Here is a 27,040-nt window from a genome sequence, read left to right as displayed (position 1 = left end):
CCCCCTCGTTTTAATGGAGATCGGTGACGTTTTTGGTGCGTGAAGGTGCGGCCTCCTCTTTTTTTCCCCGATTTATCACAAATTTCACGAAAGTGTGTCGGCCGTGCGTCCAATCTTCGACGATGCACCTCCACTTCGAACGCACTGTGAACGCTAAAAGTGACTGCCCAATTTTGTCTCTCACATGGATGGGAAAGGTACCAGACGAATTACCTGAGGTAATTATTACTTTTGTTATTATCAGTGTTGAGGTATAAAGCTAAAATTACGTATTTAATTCAACTAGCTTTAAGACGTAATTATACATAATAAATACATTAGACCTTTCAATTGAAGACATCGTTACTTTTTATATGTTTTTATAATTTTAATATAAAGTTAAATCAACAATTGGTTTTCTTTTTAGTAGGCCAGTCCATTTTTCAATATATCATCAGTAAATATATAGAAACAAAAATAATATTCTGATTTATCGAAAACCCTGATAATACTTTTGCTAGATGATTGATGTTGGTCACTTTCATATATAGATTATATTGACGCCATGTTTAGCTCATTTACATGTAGCACATACCACATTCTATAACTACGTTCAAGCTACAGGTGAACTTGAAATGTATCTGGAAATATTGAGAAACTATATCATTATAATTTTCCCATCATTCGGAAAAAGAAGGTCAACATAATATAAATTAAAACTTCTAATGTAAAATATTTGTACTCTAAACATTCTCTTAATGACATAACCTTGAAATATTGGAATATTGAATATTGAAATATTGGTCTATATAAATTATAAAATATTCTCTGAGTAAGTGGAATTTCATGATACTAAAATGTACATGACACGAAAATAATACTTACACGTGTAAAATAGATGAAGATTCAAATATAATCACTGAATGTTCCATCAAAGATATTTCGATCATAGCATTTGGCAATATAAAAGTAGATGTCGGGCATAACGAGAGATATGTAAATCTCAGCAATATACACGACCGACAATTTATTGATAATCTAGCGCTAAGATTGATACTACTATTGTTAACCTAGTGAGTATCTATCTGTTGAAACAAATGGACCCTTTGATACTCTAGAAATAACTCAAGCTGTCTAAAAGCTTTAATGGTTTAACATTAGTACAACAAATTTTATTTTTTCAAGAAAAGTTTTAGCATCCAATATTTTTAAATTTAATCTTTTATTTTTCATAAGCTTCTTTATTAATTTTAGATTAAAATACAAACTAAGGTTTAAAAAATATAACAATGAATGTCCCTAGCGGCTGTACAAATTTACAATTATCGTCTAAATTAAAATTAAGTAAAATACTTACTTTCTTACATGGATACCTTACATATTCTCTTAAATGAATGCAACAGGTACCAGATGAATTACCTGAGGTAATTATTACTTTTGTTATTATGAATGTTGAACTATAAAGTTAAAATTACGTATTTATTTGAACTACGTTTAACACGTAATTATACAGAATAAATTAGAGACCTTTCAATTGATACTCTTATATGTTTTTAAAATTTTAATATAAAGCTAAATCAACAATGAGCTCTCTTTTTAGTACGCTAGTCCATTTTTTTATAGATATCATCAGTAAATATATAGAAACAAAAATAATATTCGTGACAATTATACTCTGATATTATCGAAACCCCTGATAATACTTTTGCTAGATGATTGATGTTGGTCACTTTCATATATGGATTATATTGACGCCATGTTTAGGCTCATTTACATATAGAATATATCACATTTTATAATTTTATTGAAGCTACAGGTGAACTTGAATTGTATTTGGAAAGAGAAATAAACTATACCGTTATAATTTTCCCATCATTCGCACATACACGTGTATATCAGTAACAGAAGAAACTAAGGAGAAATAGAGTGAAGAACTAAACATAAAAAGATAAATATGCTCTTTAATGGGAATAAAATATATTACTTGAATGTACAATTATTAATTAGGTGAATTAAGCCTCCAGGGGGTACCATAGGTGGTTTAGAAAAAAGCTTTCCATCTTTTGGAAAAGAAGTTCAATATAATATATATTATAACTGTCTGATGCTGAAGGACGAAACATGCTTGGACTCCAAAAATTCTCTTAACGACATAACCTTCAAATACTAGATATTTTGTATCAGCATATATTTTATTTCTTTGTTATTCTCTTTGAATATTGAGGATTTTTTGAAATTTCGGGAAGTTCAATTTCAATTTCATCAATTGCTACTTGTGGTCGGATAAAATTATATGAACACTTGACATATACATCATATATATTTATTAATAAAGGTGTTCAATCGCCATTTGCTTTTAAAACAACTGCAATTATTCATAAAATAGACTTGTAGAGTATCTGAATAGTTTCCAATGGAATTTTGTCCCATTGTTACATCAAAACATACGCCAACTGCTTCAGTGATGTTGGAGATGAAAATCTACTTGTTGTTTTCTCTAAAACTCCCATAATAATTCATTTACGTTGCGGTCTTCGATTATGTTCCAAGAAATATTTTTGACGGTATTCTGTTGCTCTTTGAACTTAGCATTATCAGCTTGGATTATTTGGTATTTGGGAGCAATATGCTAGTTATTGTAAGATCTTTTTCATTGAGAATATTGAGATATTTATTCGCTGTAATCCGATCAGTAAATATTTAACAGGATATAACAGAACCTCCACCAAGTTTGACTTTAAGAAGCAGGTAGTCACTATTCCTCTTCTCCGATGACATTATATATTGTTTCATTTATGCTGCTATTACCGTGGAACTGTCGCTCTTTAAGTTAAACAATTCAACTGCTTTCGTCACAAATGTTTCCTCTAAAAGACCACTAACGATTTGTCCTTTTTCGAAGTCAGACGGATCACACACTTTACCGTTCGCTTGTTTTAACCGTCGTAGAACAAACTGTATAATGCACTGAAATACTCTACTCTACTCTACAAGACTTGGCATGTAAACTGTGCAATACATAGGCATCGCATTATTTACAAAGAAGCAGTGTCACCAATACGCAACACAATGTATTATGATGTCTTCTGTATATGGTAAGAACCATTTAAATTAGAAAAATTGTTGTGATTAGTTAAAAATTTTTTAAAACAGTGAATTTAAGAAAGCTGGAAGTTAAAATTAATGAAATCGTCATAGGAGGTCGTTATAGGTTATAACTGATGTGTTAGAGTTGAGGAATGAAAGAAGTTGTAAGTATTCTTTAGCAGAATGGCGATCAACTAGTGTTGCAATATCATAAATTTTGATAATATGTAGCAATATATCTTATATAAAAATCTACATGGAATCATTTAAATGGGATTTTTAAATGTCCCATCTTACCCGTTATGTTCGCGATTTTTGGATCGTCTTAATGAATTTTTTCAACTCAGAATTCATATCTGATAATGTTCTGTAATATACTACTGCGATAATCCTAATCCTCCAGCATGTACTTTTGTTTATTATTGAAACTGTAAATATCTCTGGGCAATAATGTAAAATCTGACAATGAATAACCATCCCAGTCACTCTAGTAATCAGATTGGGTAAAACCGAATGTTTTTTTGGGATGATCTCTAATTTGATCGCGAAGCTAGTTTAGCGGAAGTAGTTTAACAGCAAGTCCAATCTAAATAAACCCTTAGTAAAAAGAATATTTTAAAATAGCCGGCCTGGTTGGCAAAGTGCTTCAGTTCAGATCAAAGACAACAGGATGGTTCTCCTGCTGTTATGATAGTTGCGAGTTTGAATGCTGCTGGGTGGGCATGATCGTAAATGTACGTGACTGATATATTCAACAGTTGTGATCGTCCTTAGGCAAGGGTGCAAAATCCGACAAGAAAAATGATTCCTGTAACACCAGTAACCAGGCTGGGTAAGACCGGATGTCTTCTGGTATGATCTCCAAGTTTGGCACTCGCCAGATGCCTCGGAGCCTACGTTAAACATTAGGTCCAGTCCAGATAAACCCTGGGTTAAGATGATAAAATATTTGTACATCCTAGAATGTTTACTGATATGTTTGGCAAACATATCAAAATATCGACAATTCTTATCTTTGGCAGACTGATATCGTCTTAAAAAATTAGACATCGCTGGATTGTTTCCATTTGTCCAATTTTTATCAGATCCATGTTTCAGGAATACGAGAGATAAGGTACGAAATGTTGGCGAGGAACTTTCAATGCATCTCTGACCGATTTGGTATCATGTACATGTGTTATGAGCGTGAAAAAAGTTCTTTTTTGTTCAACGTACAGTTTAATATTATAAATTGATGTATGATTAGCTGTAATTCATTTCATCAGGTTTTGCTGTTTAATATGTTGTTGTTATCTCAGTAAATTCGAAATGAATGTTTGGTTTCAGTTTTGTCAGATTGTTTATTTCCTTTAAGATGGATCTATTGTTCATCAAAACTGGCAGTTCTATCCATAAAATGACTTGATAACATACTTCTTGTTGTTAGGTTATGTTGTATTGATTATTTATTTTTCATTTTGCCTTGCTTATTCCCCAGTGTTTGATTTATTTAATAAATATTTAAGTGTAACGACTATTTTCATCACGCCCTATATAAGACATTTTTTAAAATTAAATATGATTAAATAACACTAAATACTAATTATAAACGGACGAAAGTATTGATTAGGATAAACTAAATTAAGTTTTAGGAAATATATATAGAGATGGAGTAGTCGAAATCAAGCCAATCAATTTTCCTATATTCTCCCCTTTTCAGTGTCATTTCCTGAATGTTTAATGAGAATTTTCCCCCAATGATTGCAAATTACAAAGACATTTTATTGTAGGCTTGTGACCGTGCGTGATATAACGAGGTATGATAGGAGTGTATTAGTCATATTTATTCTTTCTTTTGCAAGCACTGTTTTTCGTATATTAATGTTAATTATAAATATTTAAAAAATAGGTATTGTAGTTCATTTAGATATATATATAATATATATATATATAAACCAAATTTTTAATTGACAAAATCTCCGGCTACCATAGTAAAACAAATTTTTTTGACAAAATTAGTTTCTTTTATTCAACATAATTCCCTTCAAGGGTGATACACTGATTATAGCGAACCTCCAACTTTTCAATAGCATTTTTGTTTTTGATTTGTTCTTGGCTTCAAAATACGCCTCAGTTTCGTCGATCACCTCTTCATTCGACGAAAATTCCTTCCCGGCGAGCATTCTTTTGAAATCTGTCAACAGGAATTAGTTGCTGGGGGGCAGACAATTTATGGATTTTTGACACAGTGCATTGTCTTGGTGAAGCAGGACTTTCTTTTTCTTCAAATGCAGCCGTTTTCCGGCGATTTCGTCCTTCAAACGCCCTAATAACGCCTTTTTGATTTTTTAAGGTAGTCAATGAAAATTATCCCATGTGCATCCCAAAATACAGATGCCATAAACTTGCCAGCCGACTGTTGCGTTTTCCCATGATTTGGAGCGGGTTCATCGTGTGCAGTCCACTCGGATGACTGTCGATTGGACTTCGAAGTGAAATGATGGTGCCATGTTTTATCCATTGTCACATATCGACGCAAACATATCGGGTTAATTACGTATGATCATCTTCAAACACTGCTCCGAATCATCAACTCTTCGTTGTTTTTGAACAAATTGAGCTCGCGCGGCAACCACTTTGCACAGAGTTTTCTCATACCCAAATATTCGTGAATTATATGATGTACGCTTTCAGTTGGTATATTTAGAGTGTCTGCTATTTCATTCAGTTTCAATTTACGGTCATTCAAAATCATTTTGTGGATTTTTTAAATGTTCGTCGGTAACAACCTCTTTTGGGCGTCCAGCGCGTTCACTTTCTTCGGTGCTCATTTCACCACGTTTAAACTTAGCATACCAATCCTTGATAGTTGATTTTCCTGGGGCAGTATCCGAAAACTCGGCATCAAGCCAAGTTTTTGGAGCAATAAGCAATATTTTATCAACACGCGAAATTCCTTTTTATCAATTTTTTTCACAATAATAAAAGTTGCTTCGCTCAAAATACTATAATTCACAAACTAATGACCCGACAGCTGTCAAAATTATACATGCATCTTTTGAGTGTTAGGGCTAACTCAAAGACATATGGATTTAATTCTAGTAGCTCCAGCTATGTGTCAGGCCGAGGACTTTTCAATTGACCTGTTATATATAAATATGTATTAAAATATATTACAATAGTTGCAAGAGTATTTTTGACAGAGTATGATCCAATTTGAAGCTTACACTAACTTACAGTATATTTGTACGCCTTCGAAACAAAATAAATTAAGAAAACTTTGTGTTTCTATGTATATGAATGAACTTATTGTATTGAATAAGATATTATTGGTTGATATAAGAATTGAGCCCCTAAGATATTTCATGTCAGTTCCCATTTACTATAATTTTACGAGGGTAAGGTGAAAGTTTAACGCCTGACAAATAAAACTGCCAGTTTCAGTAAAAAAATGATTTTATTTTTCTAGATAATCTCACTTGAATTCAACACATCTAACCTAGTGTTTTACCAACATCCAACATCAACCTGGATGTAAGAGCGAAATAAGAAGATTGATTGACCAAATCGTACCTCAGATCTCGCTGTTTTTCACTGTTAACGCACTTTTGTGTACAAATGACGTAGTTTCGGTCAAAGATTAATTTTTCTTCTTAAAACCAGTAATTTTTCGTTAATGTTTCGTGGTCAAGAAAATTGGAGTAATATACGCTTGTAATTGTTCTGTCTTTTCTAGACAACCAACACCATCCCTTTCGCTTACCAAAACAGTCTAACCCTAACCTTTTCTACAGATAAGCTGAAGTCCTCTTGACGTTGGTACCCTCTTGAGTCCAACAATTGCTATGAAAAGCTTTTGCGCTTTTAATTTTGATGATTATTCTGCAAAAGCACCCATATTTCTCGAGTCTTCGTAAACTTTTTTTGGATGCAATTCTTTAGGGGTTACTTTTAAAGTTCAAACTAATAATATACAAAATGTTTTCTCATTAGAATACCATTTCTGTGTGAAACTGAAAACTTTTCAACTTATCCTCGTATATAGGCTCCAAGAAAATGAATAAATAACTGATAAAGCCAATATCTGTTATAAGGTTTTTTGTATAAAAAGTTTATTTTGACTTTATCAAGTTCTGGAATTAATTCGTCTCCTAATTTCTTTTTAACAACAACTATTCCTTGCCAAACCAGCTACTATTAAGCATTCATGCTTTATTTTGTTACAGAGTAAATAACAATTTAATTTATATTTTATCAAGTATTTAGCATTGAATAATATTTTATGGAGAGTTCAACATGGCCGTTTTGATAATATGGAAATAGTACAGCTGAATTTTGTGATGTCGATAATGTTAAAAGTGGTGATTTTGACTCGCAAATTAAGACAGTTGAATGGCGTGTTGAAGGAATTGGTTGATGAAAACTAATTTCAAATACATTAATTGTAGCTAAATGTCCAGAACTCTATGGAATTATTAACATGAAAAGAAATTATAATGAAAATTTTAAAACTCAATGGTATTTTTCATTGACGACTGCTGCTTCATCGAAAAGAAAGGAAGTGGTTTTTGAATCGGATTATTATCGGTAATGAAAAGGGGATTTATTACAACAACCCAAAACTGTAGAAAGTGCTGCAAACCATCGACAGTTATAAGCGAAATATCCACGGATCCATGTTGTTTACTTCATGTATTTGGTAGAATAAAGAAGGTGTCAGAATACTTTGAAAGAAGTGACAATTTAATTTTTCAGTGCCATAATACTCATCCATACGTTATAAAAAATACGAAAAAAATATGGTATGTTCAATCAATCAGAATTGTCCTAGTCGATGTATTTTCCAGATAGTGGTGTGTATCTAAGGATTTCAAAAATGTTTTCAACTTTATGTTAAATATTTAATTAATAAAGAAAAGGCTATGAATTAATTCCAATACCTAATAATATTCGTCCACGTAAACTTTTTCTATTAGGTAGATCAACGACTTTTCTATGTGCTCAATAAAATTATACAAATATATTATGAGATATTGATTTCCACTTAATTCTAATTAAATAATTTATTCAACTATCCAGAAACCTTTAAGCTTATTCCAGCTAAGATAACGTTTTCCTTTCAAATTCTCTATCGGTGTTTTACTCGGGATATCACATGACCATTAACCCAAATTCCTGCAGAGGAGGGTGAGCAGCGAACAAGATTAATGAATAGCACTTTCAGGGGGTCGCCAGACTGGCATCAATACAAAATCTGGGTTAGAGAGAAAGGGAAAATAATGACTGTTTTCTTTCCGTTTGTGTTTAGGACGAAGGCTGGAAACTGAACAGGAACAACTATTATCAGGAGGGATGGTTGGCGACGGGTAACGTAAGAGGGATAGTGGGCGTGACCTTCACCACCAGTCATTGTAAGAAGAACGTGGATTTCCCGCTACGTACTAATTATAATTTGAGAGGACATAGATCAGAAGTAAGTTTTTTTTGATCACTTTTTTAGATAACACTGTGTGACACAGTTTTTCTAACACAAACAAGATTACGTGTTTTGAATTCCCTATTCCATTTTTAAAAGGATTGTCTATTGATATTGTTGTCTAACACGTCACGCTCATTATAAGATTAATACAACTGGAAAGCTTGTGCTGATTTAAATTTTACTTGGACTACAGAGAGGTTTCAAGAAATGTTATTGTTTTCTCTGTTTGTGGGACAGTAGAGATTCCAAAAACCACTATGAAATTAAAGATTGGCCAAAAAAGAGCTAACTTTGATTGTGGTAAGTCAAACTTTAAATATGAACCTCTTATTCCACAAGAAAATGTGATTCTTCCACCCATACATATAAAAATTGGTTTAATGAAAAATTTTGCCAAGGCCATGGATAAAAATGGTAAAGGATTTTTGTAAAAACTGTTTTCTCTAAATTAAGTGATGCTAAATTAAAAGAAGGCATTTTTGTTGGCCTGCAAATAAAAAAAATTATAAAAACAATGAATTCTTTGAAAATCTTACCGCGAAATAGGATTTTTAGGAAATTTGAAAATACCGAGTTTTTAGTGAATGACTTGTTACAAAAATTTAAAATGATGGGGTGCCGAATGTTTTTAAAATTACATTTCTTGCATTTCGATTTCGAATTTCCCCCCCTTATCTTGGGATGATGAGTGACGAACAAGGTGATACAATGAAACAGATAGAAGAAGGTTATCAAGGAACATGGAATGCAAAATTGTTGCTGGTTTCTAATGGAGTAAGATACTATTGATAGTATTGTTCACAAGAGGAAAATTGTTGATATTTCGTAATTTTCCTTCAGATTATATGGCTCATTATTTCTATTGACCACTTAAACCTGAGCTATTTTGATTCATTGTCTATTTATAATTAGATATTACAATTTTTTTAATAAAATTAATAATAAATAAATAGATATGGTTTCAAATTTTCATACTGTATTTATCTATAGTACTTTAATTTATCATAACTTTAAAATGATACGTGTTACAAAAAATCCCTTTGATTTTTTGTGTTCAGCAGGTACAATTTGACAAAAAAACCTTTTTGTTTAATCTTATAGAACAAAAAAATGCTCAAACAGTGTAATTAAAGTAGTTTAAAACTACTTTAGATGAATTGTTTAAAAAGTTAATTTTATTTCATTACATTACTCCACAGTGAAAATATGTTCCACTTGTTCAGGATTCTGTTCAAATCAGCGTAATGTCGATATTAGCATCAAAACAGAAATTCGCAGTCAACTTCAGTCCGCCTTTGATGGCCTTATACCTTGAACTGATTCAGAGCTTGAATGTATCTTACTTGTAATAGTTTATGGCTAAGGTTCGTTAAGAATCCTCAGTCCACCTTTTGTAACCTTACAACTTCAGCTGCAACATTTTTGTCTTAATTCCACCTAACTGCACCAAGAAATGCTTAGAGTAACCGCGGAAAGATTGCGAATCCAACATCAACTTGTCTTTTTTTCTTGATAATTAATTTGATTCCGGATAATTTAATTATTCCAAAAGAGAACAGCTTTATGTTGAACGGAGCGATACTTAGGGCGACATTGACCTTATCTATTAGAACAACCAACTCGCCTCACTCGTTCCCCATTTAGGTAGTTTTAAATCGAAATCAGCGATAATTAGGGCCATAAACAGGCCTTACATAATGTATATTATCAGCCGATTTTAAAAATCACCATAAAAAGTACCGATATGCTCTAGTTTTACAGATACAAGTAAGATTTTATATTTCCTATATTCTATATTACCAGTTCCTGGGAAATTCGTTCCTCGATATAGACACACCTGTTAACTAATAAAGTACAAATAATCTTAGTTAATTGTAGCAAAATATTTTGTTTTGGAGTGTTTGGAAAACATGTCACAGAAATGTACAAATTCAGTCAGCAATGTTTGCTACATTTATGATTAAATAACGTTTTAATGCACCGCGCTTAACGTTTTAATGCATTTTTATTGCTTTAGGTGATCCTAGTGAAATGGAACGAACCTTATCAAAAACTCGCGTCATGTGACAGTTCAGGAATCATATTCGTCTGGATAAAATACGAAGGACGTTGGTCGATCGAGTTGATAAATGATAGAAATACACCAGTGACGCATTTTTCCTGGTCGCACGATGGCAGAATGGCGCTGATCTGTTATCAGGTAAACGCTCTCTTGTACCTCTATTTCGATTTCTAATTTTTATCTTGATTCTCAGGATGGGTTCGTCCTAGTCGGTTCAGTAGCCGGCCAACGGTACTGGTCCTCCATGTTGAATCTCGACGCTACCATTTCCTGCGGCATCTGGACTCCTGACGATCAACAGGTGTACTTCGGAACTACGTCGGGTCAAATAATCGTCATGGACGTGCATGGTGCTATGGTGTCGCAGGTGCAACTTAGCGGGGACGTCGGTATCACGGCGATGGCGTGGTCCTGCGAGAAATTCAAGATGGAGGAGGGTGACGACGAGTGCTCTAGCTCAGGTACCATAAAAAATAGGAGGTTTTACGGCCAAGGTACTTCAAGTTTTGAACGTGTCGTGTTTGGTATTTTGCTCGAAGTGTTTATGGTGTGGTAATGATGTTACATTGCAATAATTATTAGTTGGAAGTTCCGAAATTGCCTGAACTTCATATGTCGCTCAATGTTGTCTTCTTGAGGAGGAAATTAGTTATGTTTATTATAGTGAATAATCAATAAAAATGTTAATATCACAATATTATATAATTTCACTCAAATTTAAGACAGTAATTTCAACTATAATGGTTATTTGAAAGATTTAAAAAATATTTGTCTATGGTAGCTACGAGGGTCACTATTTATATTTCCGAAATAGGAAAATAAACAAATAGTTAAGCTGCGAATATATTTTTATTGTTTTTCAAAGTACTCGCCATCATGATCGATAAATTGCATACGTTTAAACCAATTTTCAAAGCATGAACGCTTCGTCGAAATCGTTGACCACGCAGTTTGTTCTTCACGAATGGGAACAAAGAGAAGTCATTGACTGCCAAATTAAGGCTGTAAGGCAGATGACCCAATTTGATGTTTTGAGTGCTCAAATAGTCTTTTGTTTGAGAGCACGCATTGTCATGGTGAAGAACAATTCGGCGCTTCTTGTTTTTTTTCTTTATTTCACTGAAGACTTCTGGCAAAAAAATGGTTGTAATCAGAATTTACTGTTCTACGATCTGTTGCATTATGACCAGTTTTCCGAAGAAACAGGCCACCATTTTCTTAGAAGTGCTTCGCGTGTGAACAACTTTTGTTGGATTTGGTTCATCTTGGAACACCCATACAGTCGACTGCTGCTTACGTTCGGGCTCATAATAATATATCCATGACATGTTATAAACGTCTTTCGAAGCACCGGTTGAATTTCTCAAGCATTTCTTTGCACCAATCGACACGAGCCTTTTTTTGAGCGATTGTCAAATTGTGTGGGATCCAACGCGATCATAACTTTCACACAACTAAGTATTCATGTAAAATCGTATATATGTTGATGGAACTAATGCTTAGAGATGCCTCAATTTCACAATAGGTGACATGACGATCTTGCTTAATCATTTCGCACACAGTGTTGATGTTTTCTGGCACAACAGCCGATTTTGGACGACCTTCACGAAACTCGTCGGACAGCGAACTACGACCACGATTGAATTCACTAAACCAGCGATACACGGTGGTTTTTGATGGAGCTTCATCGCCAAAAGTCAAATTAAGTTGATTGATGCACTCTTGTTGTGATAACCCACGTCGAAAATCCTAAAAAATAATCCCACGAAAATTTTCACGATTCAGTTCTATTTTTTGCCGAGACGAAACTTTCAACTAATTTATAAAATACACAAATCGTGCGACAAAATGTTCTGAGTACGTATATTGTCAAAAATGTCAAACTTTATGATTGTACTGTCTGATGGACTCACATGACAACAGTGTTGCCAATTCCCGAAATATAAATATTGACCATCATTAAATAAGGGAAGAGTGAATTAAATCTGGCGAATAAGCTGTAACGTACTGATTTTAAAATTTAGTATTATCAAATTAATGATCTTTTCGTCATGTTTTCGTCGTGGACAACCTGGACGCAATTTTGTTAGACACCATTCATTCAAAAATAAGTCTAGACCCTTAATATGAATTTATTGAAATCGGCCTTTACTTTTCAGCTTCTTTGTCTAGAGTTTGTGGACCTTTTTTAAAGATATGGAACTAAGACCGTGCTCAATATTCGCGAAGATAGGATTTCCGAAGTATAATGTATAATACTACAAAATATTTTATGTTTTAAAGACGACTGATTTATAATTGATTCACGAAATGCGGAATAGTCAGTAAAAATTATATGTAACTGTGGATATTTATGAATTAATTAGTTGACATTCCTTATGGTTATTTGTTTCATAATAATTACTATAACTTCCAGTATATACGTAAGACAACTTGACCAACTTTTCTTTATCAAATCGCGTTGTTACTAGTGGTGCAGATTTCATGGTCTCCACCATAAGAACAAAACATATTATGATGTCTATCTATTGTTGCCATCAACTTCAACATCAAAGCTAATTCATGTCTGTGACGTGACTAAAAGTGTATTACACTATAAACTGTTAACCTATAGCAAATTTATATTAGTTCTTTATATCAAATAGCCCTATCTGCCCTACATTGCTACTTCTATTCGCTGGATGTTTCGTCGAGTAATGTATTGATTTTAAACGTAATGAATAATTCTGAATCGTTAACTTATTGTTGATTGTACTGTTAACAAACGTGATTTGTTGATACGTTCTTTTAAAAGCTGAATGAAAGTTGGCACTGTGAAATTAGTGAAATTTATTGAAGTTCAATTTCTAATAAATCACATCATATCATAATTTTTTTCAGACTATTTGAGATTACAGAGTCTTGTTTAAAGTATTGCTTACCTCCATTCTTAAGAAAAGAGATATTTTAAATTCTATTTACAAGGGTTGCTATTTATATTTCTGGCCAAATAATGAAGAACTAAATATTGATGGAATGGGAACTAATTTTCGTAGCACTTTTTTCACTCCTATTGATATAACCCCAAACCACGCTTCTTCGGGTGATCGACACGGTGACAACGATACGTTACCCATTATTATTAACCGTCAAAAATGTTTGGGCCGAAGTGTAGGCAAATGCATTGTCGTAATGGTGAATTATTCGCTTTCTCTTCGACATTTTCTGAATATATCGGAACATTTTTGGCAAGTAAATGGCTCTATGCCATTCAGAATTGACTATTCTACGTTACTCTAGCGCTACTTGCTTGATTGATAATGCTGAAACCTCAAGAATAACTCAATACCAAGGTAAGTTTTGATAAGATACTATGATCTTGTAATATCATTTTGTGCACGGCATCAATGTTTTCTGTCACAATAACTGATTTTGGACGATCTTCACGACTTTCGCCTCTGAGCAAACTTCAACCTCGTTAAATTCCTTATAACAACGATTCATAGTGGCCAAGAATCATCCCCTAGAATGTTTACGAGTTAACTACATTTTTTTTTCACTTATATACAATTTTCAAGGTTATGGCTATAAAATCACACTTCTAATTGGGAACGCCAGATGAAGCCTAGCAACATTTAATATTGCCAAAACTTAAAATATAAATAGCAACCTTCGTACAAAGTGTGTTAAAATATATTTCAGTATTTTTTGAATTGTTATTGTAATTGTTTTTAATTATTTCAGCTGTTTGGTTGTGTTTGTGTGAATTAAGCATCATATTGAATGTGTTTTGGATGCATTGTTGTTAAATGTTCAAGTCTTGACGTCCAATGCATTATATTACTGAGATATCAAAGACAGTGATCTGAAATAAAGAAATATATATTTTTAATAAATTAGGCAGTCAGTTTTAAGTTAAGCGCGTATTTGTATGCGTCAAATGGATATATTTTGTCACGCTTACACATTATTACATTCGGTATATTCTGAATATAATAATTTAAAAATCAATAATTAATTAAAGAAAATAAGCCAACAAAATTCCATTTGATAAGTCCGATGCGTATAGGTGCGTGCTTACTTTCACATAATTAAATTCATGCAGTTTTCTCTTTACAGGGGAGAAAAAGTTCATATTGGCTGTGTCACTACAGAATGGTTACATTTACTTATTGACAACATTCGATGACGTAGCTCCTATCCAGATTAACACCGGTCTCCAAGGTCCTTTGTGTATGGAATGGAGCAACTCCAGAGAACTCTTGGCTGTCGCTGGCATCACAGTAAAATCACCCACTCTAGGTCCCCAGATGGAATACACGAATATGCTGAAGTTTTATACGGATAAAGGCATTCTTTTGTATCAAACGCAAATTCCCGATACCCACGTAAGCTTTCATAACATTTTATTATTATATTAGACCTATAAATTAGATTTACAGGATATTTTAAAGTTGAACCTATATTGCGAAAATCGATATAATGTATTTTATTCCAGTATTGTCCATTGATAGCCGTTACTTTTTCCTATCTTTCAGGCAATATCAGCAATCAGAAGGAGCAAGTTCTGGAAAGGTGGGGTAGTACTTCTCTTGTATGTTTTAGCCGGTTTTGTAAATTGTAATGGATTTTTGTCATGTTGAAGAATAATATTGTTACGTCAATTGTTATCTATAGCACATATTGATGGCATCATCGGATAATGTCTTCAAATTCTCGTCTTCAACTTTCTTGGCTATCCAGAACACTCTTTGTCTTTGTTGTCAAAATCGCCACTTTTAAAACGTATCCACCTATTCAATTCGATGGAACATGGCTGTCATAAGCCCCACGCAACATTCTGTGACCTTCTGCCCCCTATTTCTTCAAAATGAAGTAAAATGCGATTTATTAGATATAAATTTAGATATTTTCAACGCATTGAAAACATATTTTTGTTCATAATTCTATGAAATTACATACTGCAAAATGAAGCTGGTTAGTCAGACTTCAACATAAAGTTGGTTACAAATATATTCGATGCGATTTAATATACAATAAAAATATGTCTTGTAAATATTTTAGAATTAATTTATAGGCTTGATAATTTGTTAAATTAATTGACGATATAACAATTTTGATCCTATGATTAATATAATTAAAATTTATTGGTCATTTGGTTTAAACATCTCTCAAAATAAACATCATTTTTGAAAGTTCCACTTTGGAAATGGTTGGTTGTGGAACTTGAGATAATTTCACTTGAGAACTTTAAAGAGGTTGAGAAAAACTTATTATTAAAAAATCATCAATCAACAGAGCCACTTATATTTTTTTAGTCTTATTGAAAACATAATTGACATGGTATTCTCCCAACTGCGTGGATAACACTTGGTATATTTATAATCGGTAATCTGTAACTATCCAAAGTGGAGCGAAGTTACAGCGAAGTGAACTAATTAGAAAAAACTTATAAACCGTTCATTATGCGTTAGAAAAGAAAAATCTTTGATAAAATATTGCTTTTCGAAGGGAAAAATACAGTTGAAGCAAAAACTTGGCTTGATGCCAAGTTTCCGGACACTGCCCCAAAATCAACCATCAAGGATTGGTATGCTAAGTTTAGACGTAGTGCATGCAGTAGAAATGAGCACCGAAGACGATGAACGCAGTGGACTCCCAAAAGAGATTGTTACCGACGAAAACATTTAAAAAATTCATAAAATGATTTTGAATGACCATAAATTGAAATTGAATGAAATGCAGACACTCTAAAGATATCAACTGAACGTGTACATCATATCATTCACGAATATTTGGGTATGAGAAAGCTCTGTGCAAAGTGAGTGCCGCGCGAGCTCACTTTTGACCAAAAACAACGACGAGTTGATGATTCGGAACAGTGTTTGAAGATGATCAAGCGTAATAAACCCGAGTTTTTGCGTCGATATGTGAACATGGATCCATAATTTCACTCCGAAGTCCAATCGACAGTCATCCGAGAGGATTGCATACGATGAACCCGCTCCACAGCGTGAGAAAGCGCAACAGTCGGCTGGCAAGGTTATGGCGTCTGCATTTTAGGATGCCCATGGAATAGTTTTCATTGACTACCTTGAAAAAGGAAGGACCATCAACAACGACTATTACATAGCGTTATTGGACCGTTTTAAGGACGAAATCGCCGAAAAACGGCCGCATGTGAAGAAAAAGGATGTGCTGCTTCAACAAGACAATGTACCGTGTCACTAATCAGTGAAAACGATGGCAAAAATCCATGAATTGGGCTTGGAATTGCTTCCTCATGCACTGTATTCTCCAGATCTGCCCCAGCGACTATTTCCTGTTCTCAGATCTCAAAAGAATGCTCACTGGGAAGATATTTTCGTCGAATGAAGTGGTGATCGCCGAAACTGAGGCCTATTTTGAAGCAAAGGACAAATCGTACTACAAAAATGGTATCGAAAAGTTGGATGGTCGCTATAATCAGTGTATCACCCTTGAAGGGAGTTATGTTGAATAAAAAAAACTAATTTTGTCATAAAATGTGTTTACTATGGTAGGCCGGGGACTTTTCAATTGACCTGTTAGCTTTTCTATATATTTGGTTATTGATTGATAGTTCTTATCACCAAAAAATTTTGTTACGGCTGTTAACGAGGTTATAGGCAGTTTTCTAAAGCAATTCCATGCAATTATGAAAACTTCTAAACAATGTAGCGGTTTTCTGAAAAGGAATTCACCAAGTGAATTAAATATGGCAAAAATATGGCTAGCAATGGTTAGCAAAACACTTTCTCCCATTTTCTATAGATTACTTGTTAACTGCTAGGTTTTATACTAAGCGTTCTTATTAATTTCAGTCAAGAGTATCAACTTTAACGTGGGGTCACAATGATAAGCGACTTTTCTTAGCAACCGGCACCCAGATACATATAGCCTGGGTAGCTAAGAGGATCGCTTCATTGCAGCTACTCTGCAGGCTCAGAATCTATAATTTGATCCCCAACGAGATGATGCTCAGTCAACTTCCGCTCCCCATAAGATTAAGAAACATAATAGGAAATTTGTTCGCTCAAACAATAAGGGTAAGCCATCACGATGATTGGCAAGTGAAAACTCATGACGCACCTGACGCATTTTAGTGCTGTGTCCCCGAACCAAGTGCTTTAAGAGATTTTGTATCCAGACCTCCATCGGGATCAGTTCGTTTACACTGCACGATGATTAGACACGAAGAGGATGTCAACATATCATCGGGCACATGCTACACTTTGTACCTGGAATATTTAGGTGGCTTGGTTCCGCTACTGAAAGGTAAACGAACCAGTAAAATTCGACCGGAATTTGTTATTTTCGATCCCCAAGTCGAAGGTATTGTGATTAACTAAATGTCAACGCGAAAGAAACATTTTATGAGATTTTAGAGTACCACAGGCATCATTCACCATCCGATTCCAAAAGCTCTTCCAGTTCAGGGCATTCGACCACGAACGCCAGCGGTGGTTACAGTGACAGTTCGGAATCCGATCGCGAAGATGGATGCACGGCATCGCCCAGGATGCAAAGGAGAAAGAAGAAGAAACATAAAAATTCGTTTAGCGACAGGACGGAGCGAGTTGCGTGGCAGTATAGGGGCGATTTAGATCTGGATCAGGACGAGTTAAATTATGCTGATACTTTGCCAGAAGTAAGCCGTTTATATTTATCGAATGTCAGTTTTGGAATAACATTATTTTTCAGCAAGTACGTCTTGTGGAGGTGACGTCGAATATTTGGGGAACTAAATTCAAAATTCACGGTCTTGCCAACGTAGTTCCTGCTAATTTAGGTCAAGTTACTTATAAGACGTCCTTGCTGCATCTGCAGCCACGCCAAATGACTTTAGGTAAGCTTTAATTAGACAGTTAAATTTACCGGGCCACGTAAGTAATCGAAAATATAGTGTAGACAGTTCCTTTCTGATATTGTTATTGAAAATAATTTCAGTTAAATCGCTGTTGCTGTTAATTAATCGTCTAGCCTAGAAATGACTAACCTGGCATAGCTAATCAGTGATATATGTGAGGATGCTGTAATTATAGACCTATTAACAAGAAAACAAACACCTTCGTAACTCAGGCAAAACTAAGACATTGAGTACAATGAGTTCATTATAACTCAACATATGTGGATAAAATAATAACGAAAATTTGCACATAGGGTACCAAAATATGAAAAAAATAATAATAAAAGAATTTTCGCTGACGCTGTACTGATAAACGACTGATCTGTGGTCCAGATCATCTACAGAAAACCTGAGATTTTGAACAAAAACAAAACGAAAGTTATGGGGAAAATTAATGGCAATATTGGAAAATTTATGCGTTTATATTTGGCAATCAATAACAAATTCCTCGATAAAAAACAAATATCAAATAAAACAAAAATGGAAATATATAAAACAATATATAGATCACTCCTAACGTTCGTCTACTAGACCTGAGTGATATCAAAAAAAGGGAAACAAAATTGATTTAGTAGAATTGAAATATATCAGAAAGAAGAAAAGACTGAAAATACGGAAGAAACAAGCCAGTTTAGGAGAGTTTGGAAAGCAAGAACGGAAAAATGACCCGTGAAAAACATATGCAAATCAAAGGTGAACGTATCTGCAAAATACTACAGGAAAAATTCGGTCGATGCAAAATTTATTTATGTTATTTTTCCAGGTTTTTATCCGTGCTGGGTTTGTAAAAGAACTTTTAATTAATGTTTCAACAACATTTCGACCACCAGTGAGATTTATCATCGCCAGGTTTTAGTCGCTCTTTTAGTTCTGTTTCTCGTTATAGGAGCTGGTTTAGTTTAAGAAAACAATCAGAAAGGTTGATGGTTATCATCTTATTACCATTCAAATAATTACAAGTTAACGAAAATTACAGGGCATTCCGATAAAATAAAATGTTTATACAGAACCTTTAGTTTCTAAATTTTATAACAAATGCGTATTTTTAAAATAGTAGTGCATTTCTGTTTGTCACACGTTTGCTTAACATAGATTTTCGTTTCCTTGACCCCAAAATACAATTTAAATAAATAAAATTTGAAAGTTTTATTTTTAGGTAAACAATTGTGGCACATTTTCCATATCGTACAAATTTGCGATTAAGAGTCTTTACATATTTGTATGCTTGCCTGCAATATGCTGAACATGTATGCTGGGTTAATATGAAATCATTATTGGATGAAAATTTGGTTTATCAGCATTTTATAACAGTCCTAAAAGATAAAGTAGCCTGTGTTTGCGAAACCTCCAAAATTGAAATGAACTTTAGCTCAAAAGATTACTGAGATTGTTTATATATTCAAACTCAACTCAAACTCAAATCTCATTTTATAAATTAATTTATTACTATTGTCCTATTGTACTTATATCAATACTCAAGTAAGGCTAGTGTGGGATATGTACATCGGTATGCTTTTCTCAAGTTAAAATTAAATTAGAGTACTTAAGCTACAGTTACAAGTTCTACAAGTTCATATTAATTTTTTTGCTTCAATCTTCTGATTTCTTACTCGTTATCCAGTAGATCCACTTCCACGTTGATGTGGTTTAGTAACCTTCTTTCTTGTTTTAATGCGAAATCTAGGCCTAATCTAATGTGTCTTTCGATTAAATGATTTTTTTTAAATAAAATAGAATATTGAGATAGATGCCGAAATATTTAGCTGACTCCGCTTGAGTATAGATATAATTAGGTCATATAATTTTGTCACTTTACTGAAACGCAAAATTGGCATGGACAAATTTAGATCTATTAAACTGTATGTTCCAGACTCTAGAAGGACATTTGTAGTTCCTTTTGATTGCCAGTTATACTTTTTCTATAGCTCTAGACAGAGATATGCCTTTTGCCACAATGATTTTGTCATCAGTTCAAGTTCAAGGTTTCTTTTGTTGTTGGAATATCAGCAGTGTAGAGCAGATACAAGAGTGATCCCAAGACACTATTCTGCGGGACTCCAGCCGAAATAGAGTTGTAAGAATGTTCATATTGTCGGTCGGAATGTGTGGCTGTCGATTCGATTGTTTGTCCGAACACTCACTACTATTTTTGTGGAAGGAATTCGCACAGGAACAGAAAACACCGATTGAATAAAAACTCATTTTTATTTCAATCATAAATACTACATACATGTGGTTGACAGGGGAATGGACAGGATATTAGGTTAGGTTAGGGATGTACGGAAGTGGTACTGTTACAAAGAGTAGAGAAAATGAGAGAGAGAGAGAGACGTTTTTTTCTTTTTCCGTGATGACCAGCTAGAACCAAATGGTCTTTCGCTTCGGGTTCGTGGTAGTGGAGTTTTGCCTGATTCGCGGTGAGTGTTGGCGTTCCTCATAAACCATGGACCATTGAACAACGCTCGGACTTTTTTGGATTGGAACAGTTGGAGTAGTTCAAGTTGTCTCTCAGAGACATGCCTGTACCACACCCCTGCTCTATAGAGGCAGACTGGACGGACTAGCATTTTAGGGATATTAGGTTATTCGGTAGACCAAGCTGTTTTGCTTTGAATATTAGACCGTGGTGCCACTAGGTATCTAAAAAGATGGCTCCAGTTTTTCGACCTTTTGTTAAGGACCGGTGGATTGTTGCTGCGACGCGGTCAGCTTGATGGAGGCTTGAATGTTTGGCACGAAAACCGAATTGTTCGTTCGGGATTATGTGGAATGCGTCTTTGAAGTTATTTAAAGCGTGTAATATAGCTTTTTCGGCAAGTTTGGAAAGTGAACTAATCAGGCTGATGGGACTGTAGTCAGATGGATTGGACTTGACATCCTTTTTTGGAATGACAGCGACAAGCGCATGTTTCCAGTTCTTTGGGAAATGCTTTAACCTCAGGATGAAGTTAATAATGTTAGCAAATTCGGATAGTTGCTTGCTAGTGAGGTTTTTTCAGATGGTTTGCTGTTATACCATCTGGGCCAAGACATACGTTTCATGGAGAGCTGAAGGTCTCTGAGAGAGACTATGCTCTTCAGAAGATGAACTGACTGGAAGTCTTTCCTCTTTAGCACGGATTGCATTTCATTTGATTCTCGAATGAATTAGCGAGGAGCTCGGGTTTTTCCAGATTTGTAAAGGCGATATCCGTAAAGGAATCAGCCTTCAGAGGGGGTTTGCGTTCGAATTTTTCTCCATTGCGCTTTTGGCGGAGCGCCGTAGGTCATTCGAGGCAGTGGGGTTGCCTGGATTTTGAAGAAATGATGAGAGAGGGAGAGGCGCCGTCGTGGTAGTTTTTTTTTTATAGCCGGGAACTGCATGGTACCAATCCACCAGCGTTGCCAACCTTTGAACTTAATGTAGATGTATATGTGGTGGCCTAAAGTGTCGTAGCGGTCACTACAGGGTTAAATATTGAGAATGTCCCTTGAACTAAATTTTGTTCTGAAAGCGTATCATTCCAGCAATTGACAACAGTTTCGTAAAATATGGAATATTAATCTTTTACGGGTTTCGATCTGTAATTCTGTATGATATTTTATCTGTAAATTTATTACAGTAAAAATAAGAAACAATATTTTTGTGAAAAAAGTTTGCCTTTATCTTTAGTTATAACGGAACTAAGAGATGATTTCCCTGTTGGTCCTGATCCGACATTTAATCCAAATTTATTCAGCGAGGACGAGGAAGAACAGCAAGTCAACGCAAACGAGGAGAAAGCTAAAACTTCCAGGTACGTCCAGATCAGGTAATCTTATGTTTTAAAATCAAGCATCAACATACAACTTATTCCAGAATTAACATGGATAACTGCCCACCAATAGCTCCGATGTCACCTAGAACCAGCGCCTTGACCAAACAAAAGGCCTATTTACATAACGAAACAAATGCCGCCAATTACAGTGCCGAAAATAGCGAGGACAAATGTTCCTTTGTCGAGATCGAAGACAGAGATCATATCCGTCCACAAAACTTGTTACGTCCAACTACCAGTCAAAATTCGACCAGTTTTATAGGCTCGCTGGGTGAGTTAGTAACGTGCTAATTTCATTTATAGATTTATTTATATCATGTTTCAGGAAAACCAGGAGGGCAGAATCAGAAACATGCCATATCACCTATATGTTGCGAGGTTTCCGTTCCGTCTTTACAATCTCCGAAAAATGCAGTTGCACCAAGTGATATCATTTTCGATAGACCTTCTGCGCCGACTATCATATCATATTCTACTAATAGTAATAGCAATCTGCAGGTAACTTATATTAAAGCATTGCTCACCCGCCCATTTCCACAGTATAAAAGTTGTATATATTCCAAAAAGTGTAAAATATTTTTTTTACTCTTTGTGATTCCACAATCTGCCCTATAGGCAATAAGTATTTCTTATGTCTATATTATATATACACGGCATGTAGAAAATCGAAAAAAAAAGGTTTTACTATGGTAGGCCGAGGACTTTTCAATTGACCTGTTATTTACAAATAGTACGTAGAAAATGTTCTGATAACAGATTCTCTGGAAATAATTTGAAAGTCTAGGATAAATAATAGAACCTTGACTACCACCATGCCATAATTTTATCTTTTGCAGTAGATTGCTACAACTTTTCACCATTTTTACCATCCCATTTTTACCGAGTTCTAGTTCAGAATAAAATGATGCCAATGAAGAGTTTTTTTCTTTATTTCTGATAGAAAAATCAGATTGCTAAATAAATATATTCTGTCCGAAAAGAGAAACAGCAGGCAATTCAAGCTGACTGCTAAAATGAATGATTTTGCAAACTATTTGTAATATATTCTATAGTATAGTTCCTGAATTCTCTTGCCATTTATAAAATAAAAAAAAACAAAATAAAAAAAAGAGAGAAAAAACAGTGAGGGTTACACTTATCAAGCAAGGGACAGTTATCACTTGTTGTGAAATACCGTCGGGTATCTAATTTGCTCTGATCTAGGGATGTCGGTGGAATGGAATTCTGAAAAAAGTTCGATATTTTACTTCAAAAACATTAGTTTAATATCGATATTTTCTTAAAAAATAATTAACCACGTTGGGGAGGGGGGGGGTTAGTTGATTTGAAAAAATAAAAGAAAATATCACTAAATCAAAATAAATATTAATATAACGATAAAAATGTCTTCATTTGTCTATCCTGATCAATTCCATTTTTACTGTAAAGATTGTACTGGGTTGTATCACTTGCCGCAGGTGGGTAGCACTCTGTGGGTGCTGTAAAAAATCATTGAGGAAACTTTTCAACCTTACCTTCCATTTGAATGACGCAACTTAATGAACAATGTTATTATATGTTTACTGTTTAAAGATAGGACAAAAAGTATTTTTATTTTGTTATTATTTTTAATGACTTTTATATTTTAGGTGAAGTCTAATTTTGAACAGCACAGTACGAGAAACGACCTCTCCGTTAGTTTCAACCTGAACTCGAACGATCAGAAACCCATAGCGTTACGGAAAAATCAACCGGAGTGCTCCCATAAAGCGAAACATAACGAAGGGAGTCCGAACAAAACACCAAACCAAACCGAAGAAAAAGATGTCTTTCGATTTCCACCGAATGCCGAAACTAAACCGACTAGTGCGGTGGAATCACCGATATGCGGACATCTGATGACCCGAAGCTGTAGCGTGGGGTACTTGGATATGGTGGACGTTCAAATGGTACCTCCGATTTTCCGGACCGCTGGTTTAAGTCGAGGAGAGAGTGCGAACAAAAGACTGGTACTAGTAAATGGAGACAAAGAAGGTGGCAGACGGCGACAGAGCCGGTTGAGGTCGAAGGCGAACGCCAAAGCCAACAGTCACCTGAAGGGTTTCGGAAAATCGAAAAGTCTGGACTCCAGCGATATATTCCATAGTTCAAATAGTCCCAGTTTCGTTTTGAAGGAGAAAAAAATTCCAGAACAGACGGAACCTTGTCCCATGGTGATCAAACAACCCATAGAGCCGCCGGAGCCGAAAAAGCCAGAGAAAGTTCGCGCTGATACAAGTAACAGCAATAACAATAAAAGAACCACTGCCAGAGATTTTTTCTCATCGCCACTGATGAGAAGGAAAAAGGACAGAGGTCAGAATACGTTTCTATGTTTAATTTTTCAACTAATATTAGATATAAAAAATCTCTTACATTCAACAAAAAAACAACTTCATTAATTAAATAGTGTACTTACTACTGTATAGCAATGCTGATTTACCGATATAACATGATTAATTTCCAATTCTGATACAAAATCTCTAATACTTAAAGGTTATCTTGTTGACACATGTCAAATCTTACGATATGACGTTTGAAACCAAATAATTTTAATCATATCGTACGAAGTAGACAACGACAAAACACGACATATATCTTCCAAAGAATCTTCCCCAAAAAATATTATGTGTACATGACCATATTCCTTAGAAGTAGAAATAACTTTAATATGAACGAATATCAGAACCTTATAACCTCTTCACGTAAAATGGTCCATTATATAACTGTTCGTATATTTTTGTTGAACGTAAGAGACTTATTTATAGACTTAATAGTACCAATGGCTATTTTATAGGCAAGAAGAAAAACGAGGAAACCGACAATGGCTGTGAGAAAAATGGTCTGCCTATGCATACCCAAGCCTTAGCAAATTTGGAAAAGCTCATTACGAGGCTGCGAGAAGACGATTCTAACAAATCGACCCCTCCAAGTTCTCCAAGGTTACCGAGAAGTTCTCCCTCATCACCAGCTCCCAGTAAAAAAGGTATATTTTATAAAGTAGTCGGCATGTGAAAGATACTGTCTTTCTAAAAGTAATGACATCTTGTATATTACACTTCACTTATGAAATTGTCGATCTGACACATAGTTGACAGACCTGTTTGATACTAACCTAAAACTATGTGTTAAGATTCGCTATTTCAACTATTATTAGTTTACAGGAACAATCGTTAGTTTGCAGACCCTGTGCGTTCGGGTATAATCGTGTACTCATAGCCGATCAAAATTTTCTTTGTTTTCACACTGACTGTACATAACTTAACTTTTTTTAGTGATATTTTTTAATATTAAAAAATAGCATTTTGCATTGAAACATACCACGGCAAAGGTAGAACTTATAGTTATAATATAATCTCTCTGAATCTTAAGCATGTTTGTTCCAATTATAATTAGGGATTCTATTCCTGAAGTGGAAATTTGAAAGACTGTTAAATTTACTTCTACGACTGCTTTTAAATCTTCGTTTGATCAAAATTGTTTTCCATGCATGTATTTTTTAAGATATGAAAATAATAAATGTTTTAGGTAGCTAAATCAGGTGAACAGGGTTGATGTTATAATCAATCGATTATGCTTTATTATCACACACAAAATCCTTTTTATAGTCATATTCAAATATTTTTGATTTCATTGTCCTGTTGTTGGACAATCAGTTTTAGTAAAGGAAAACAGATAAACAATTGAATAATAAAAATGACGAACATTATAACATTTCTCATCAAACACAAAATGTGTTGCTAAACTTAAAGAAATTATATGCATAAGAAAAAATCTTGCTTAGAAAATGTGTCTGTTTCTCGAATTAGGAACTTTTCAGTTGAAATTTAATCCTTATTAATTTAGCTTAATTCTAATTGATTATTAAAAAATGTGTATGATTGTTGCCGATATAATTTCTGTTTAGGTTTTAGACCTCAATCAGCATCACCGATTCGAAAAAAGATTATGAATTCTCCGTTCCTGTCACGTAAAAAGAACAAAAACCAAGAAAGTTCTGACGACGAGGTGAACGTCTCGACCGACGAAATCTTCAATGGCACTAATTATAAAGATCTGGAGACCTTCCAGAAATCTCAACTGAGGCAAAAGGTATCACAAAGCATAAACAAAAACTGCCCATGCATTTCACCGCCTTTTTTTTGTTTTAGCTGAAGCGTGGAAAAATTGAACCAAACGGCAGCAGCTGCTGTAATAATAATCAGAACGTTCCACAAAGACGGGAATTTGTTATGCACAATAAAGCTCCCATGTGGAATGAAAATAGTCAGGTGTATCAGTTGGATTTCGGTGGAAGAGTGACACAGGAATCGGCGAAGAACTTCCAAATCGAATTCAGAGGGAAACAGGTAATTCGGAGTTTATTAGACGTAAGCAAATACTTCACTTTTTCTTACCGTAGGTGATGCAATTTGGTCGAATCGATGGAAATGCTTATACCCTGGACTTTCAGTATCCATTCTCAGCTCTGCAAGCTTTTGCCGTGGCATTAGCAAACGTAACGCAGCGACTGAAATAGTGATCTGATCGTTGCCCTTATAAAGGAAGGAAAACTTTTTAACTTTTAGCCTACTTTCCTATAGGCCATTCGTTCTTTTTGTTGCGTTTTTCATATGTGTCGCAAGAGATATTTTATATATTTTATAGAGGTTTTGATGTTTTCACTCTACATTATCGATGTTTTTATCGTGTAAGGAACTGAATGTTGATTTAAAAATATTTTCATTGCTTTA

General features: G+C 34.4%; 1 protein-coding gene across 3 annotated transcripts; it reads left to right on the top strand.

Moving 5' to 3' along the window:
- On the top strand, positions 1-27,040 carry Tusp (WD40 superfamily protein Tusp). Of its 3 annotated transcripts, XM_076401565.1 has the most exons (18): positions 1-197; positions 1,383-1,403; positions 8,354-8,518; positions 10,542-10,724; positions 10,780-11,080; positions 14,685-14,953; positions 17,408-17,632; positions 17,690-17,918; positions 17,972-18,234; positions 18,288-18,432; positions 22,145-22,268; positions 22,331-22,560; positions 22,615-22,787; positions 23,918-24,623; positions 25,105-25,293; positions 26,215-26,399; positions 26,459-26,656; positions 26,710-27,040. In XM_076401565.1, the coding sequence occupies exons 1-18, from the start codon at positions 123-125 to the stop codon at positions 26,824-26,826; spliced, it is 3,798 nt and encodes a 1,265-aa protein (XP_076257680.1). In that variant the 5' UTR covers positions 1-122; the 3' UTR covers positions 26,827-27,040. The 3 variants fall into 3 exon arrangements, with proteins under 3 accessions (XP_076257680.1, XP_076257679.1, XP_076257682.1); XM_076401564.1 differs by lacking the exon at positions 1,383-1,403 and having other exon boundaries at positions 1-218; XM_076401567.1 differs by lacking the exon at positions 1,383-1,403 and having other exon boundaries at positions 2-218; positions 10,780-11,047.

Source organism: Rhynchophorus ferrugineus, unplaced genomic scaffold (assembly GCF_030347505.1).
Source record: "Rhynchophorus ferrugineus isolate W39M unplaced genomic scaffold, kcgeb_rfMv2 rfM4, whole genome shotgun sequence".
Taxonomy (NCBI): domain Eukaryota; kingdom Metazoa; phylum Arthropoda; class Insecta; order Coleoptera; family Curculionidae; genus Rhynchophorus; species Rhynchophorus ferrugineus.
This window is presented reverse-complemented; position numbering and strand designations above follow the sequence as displayed.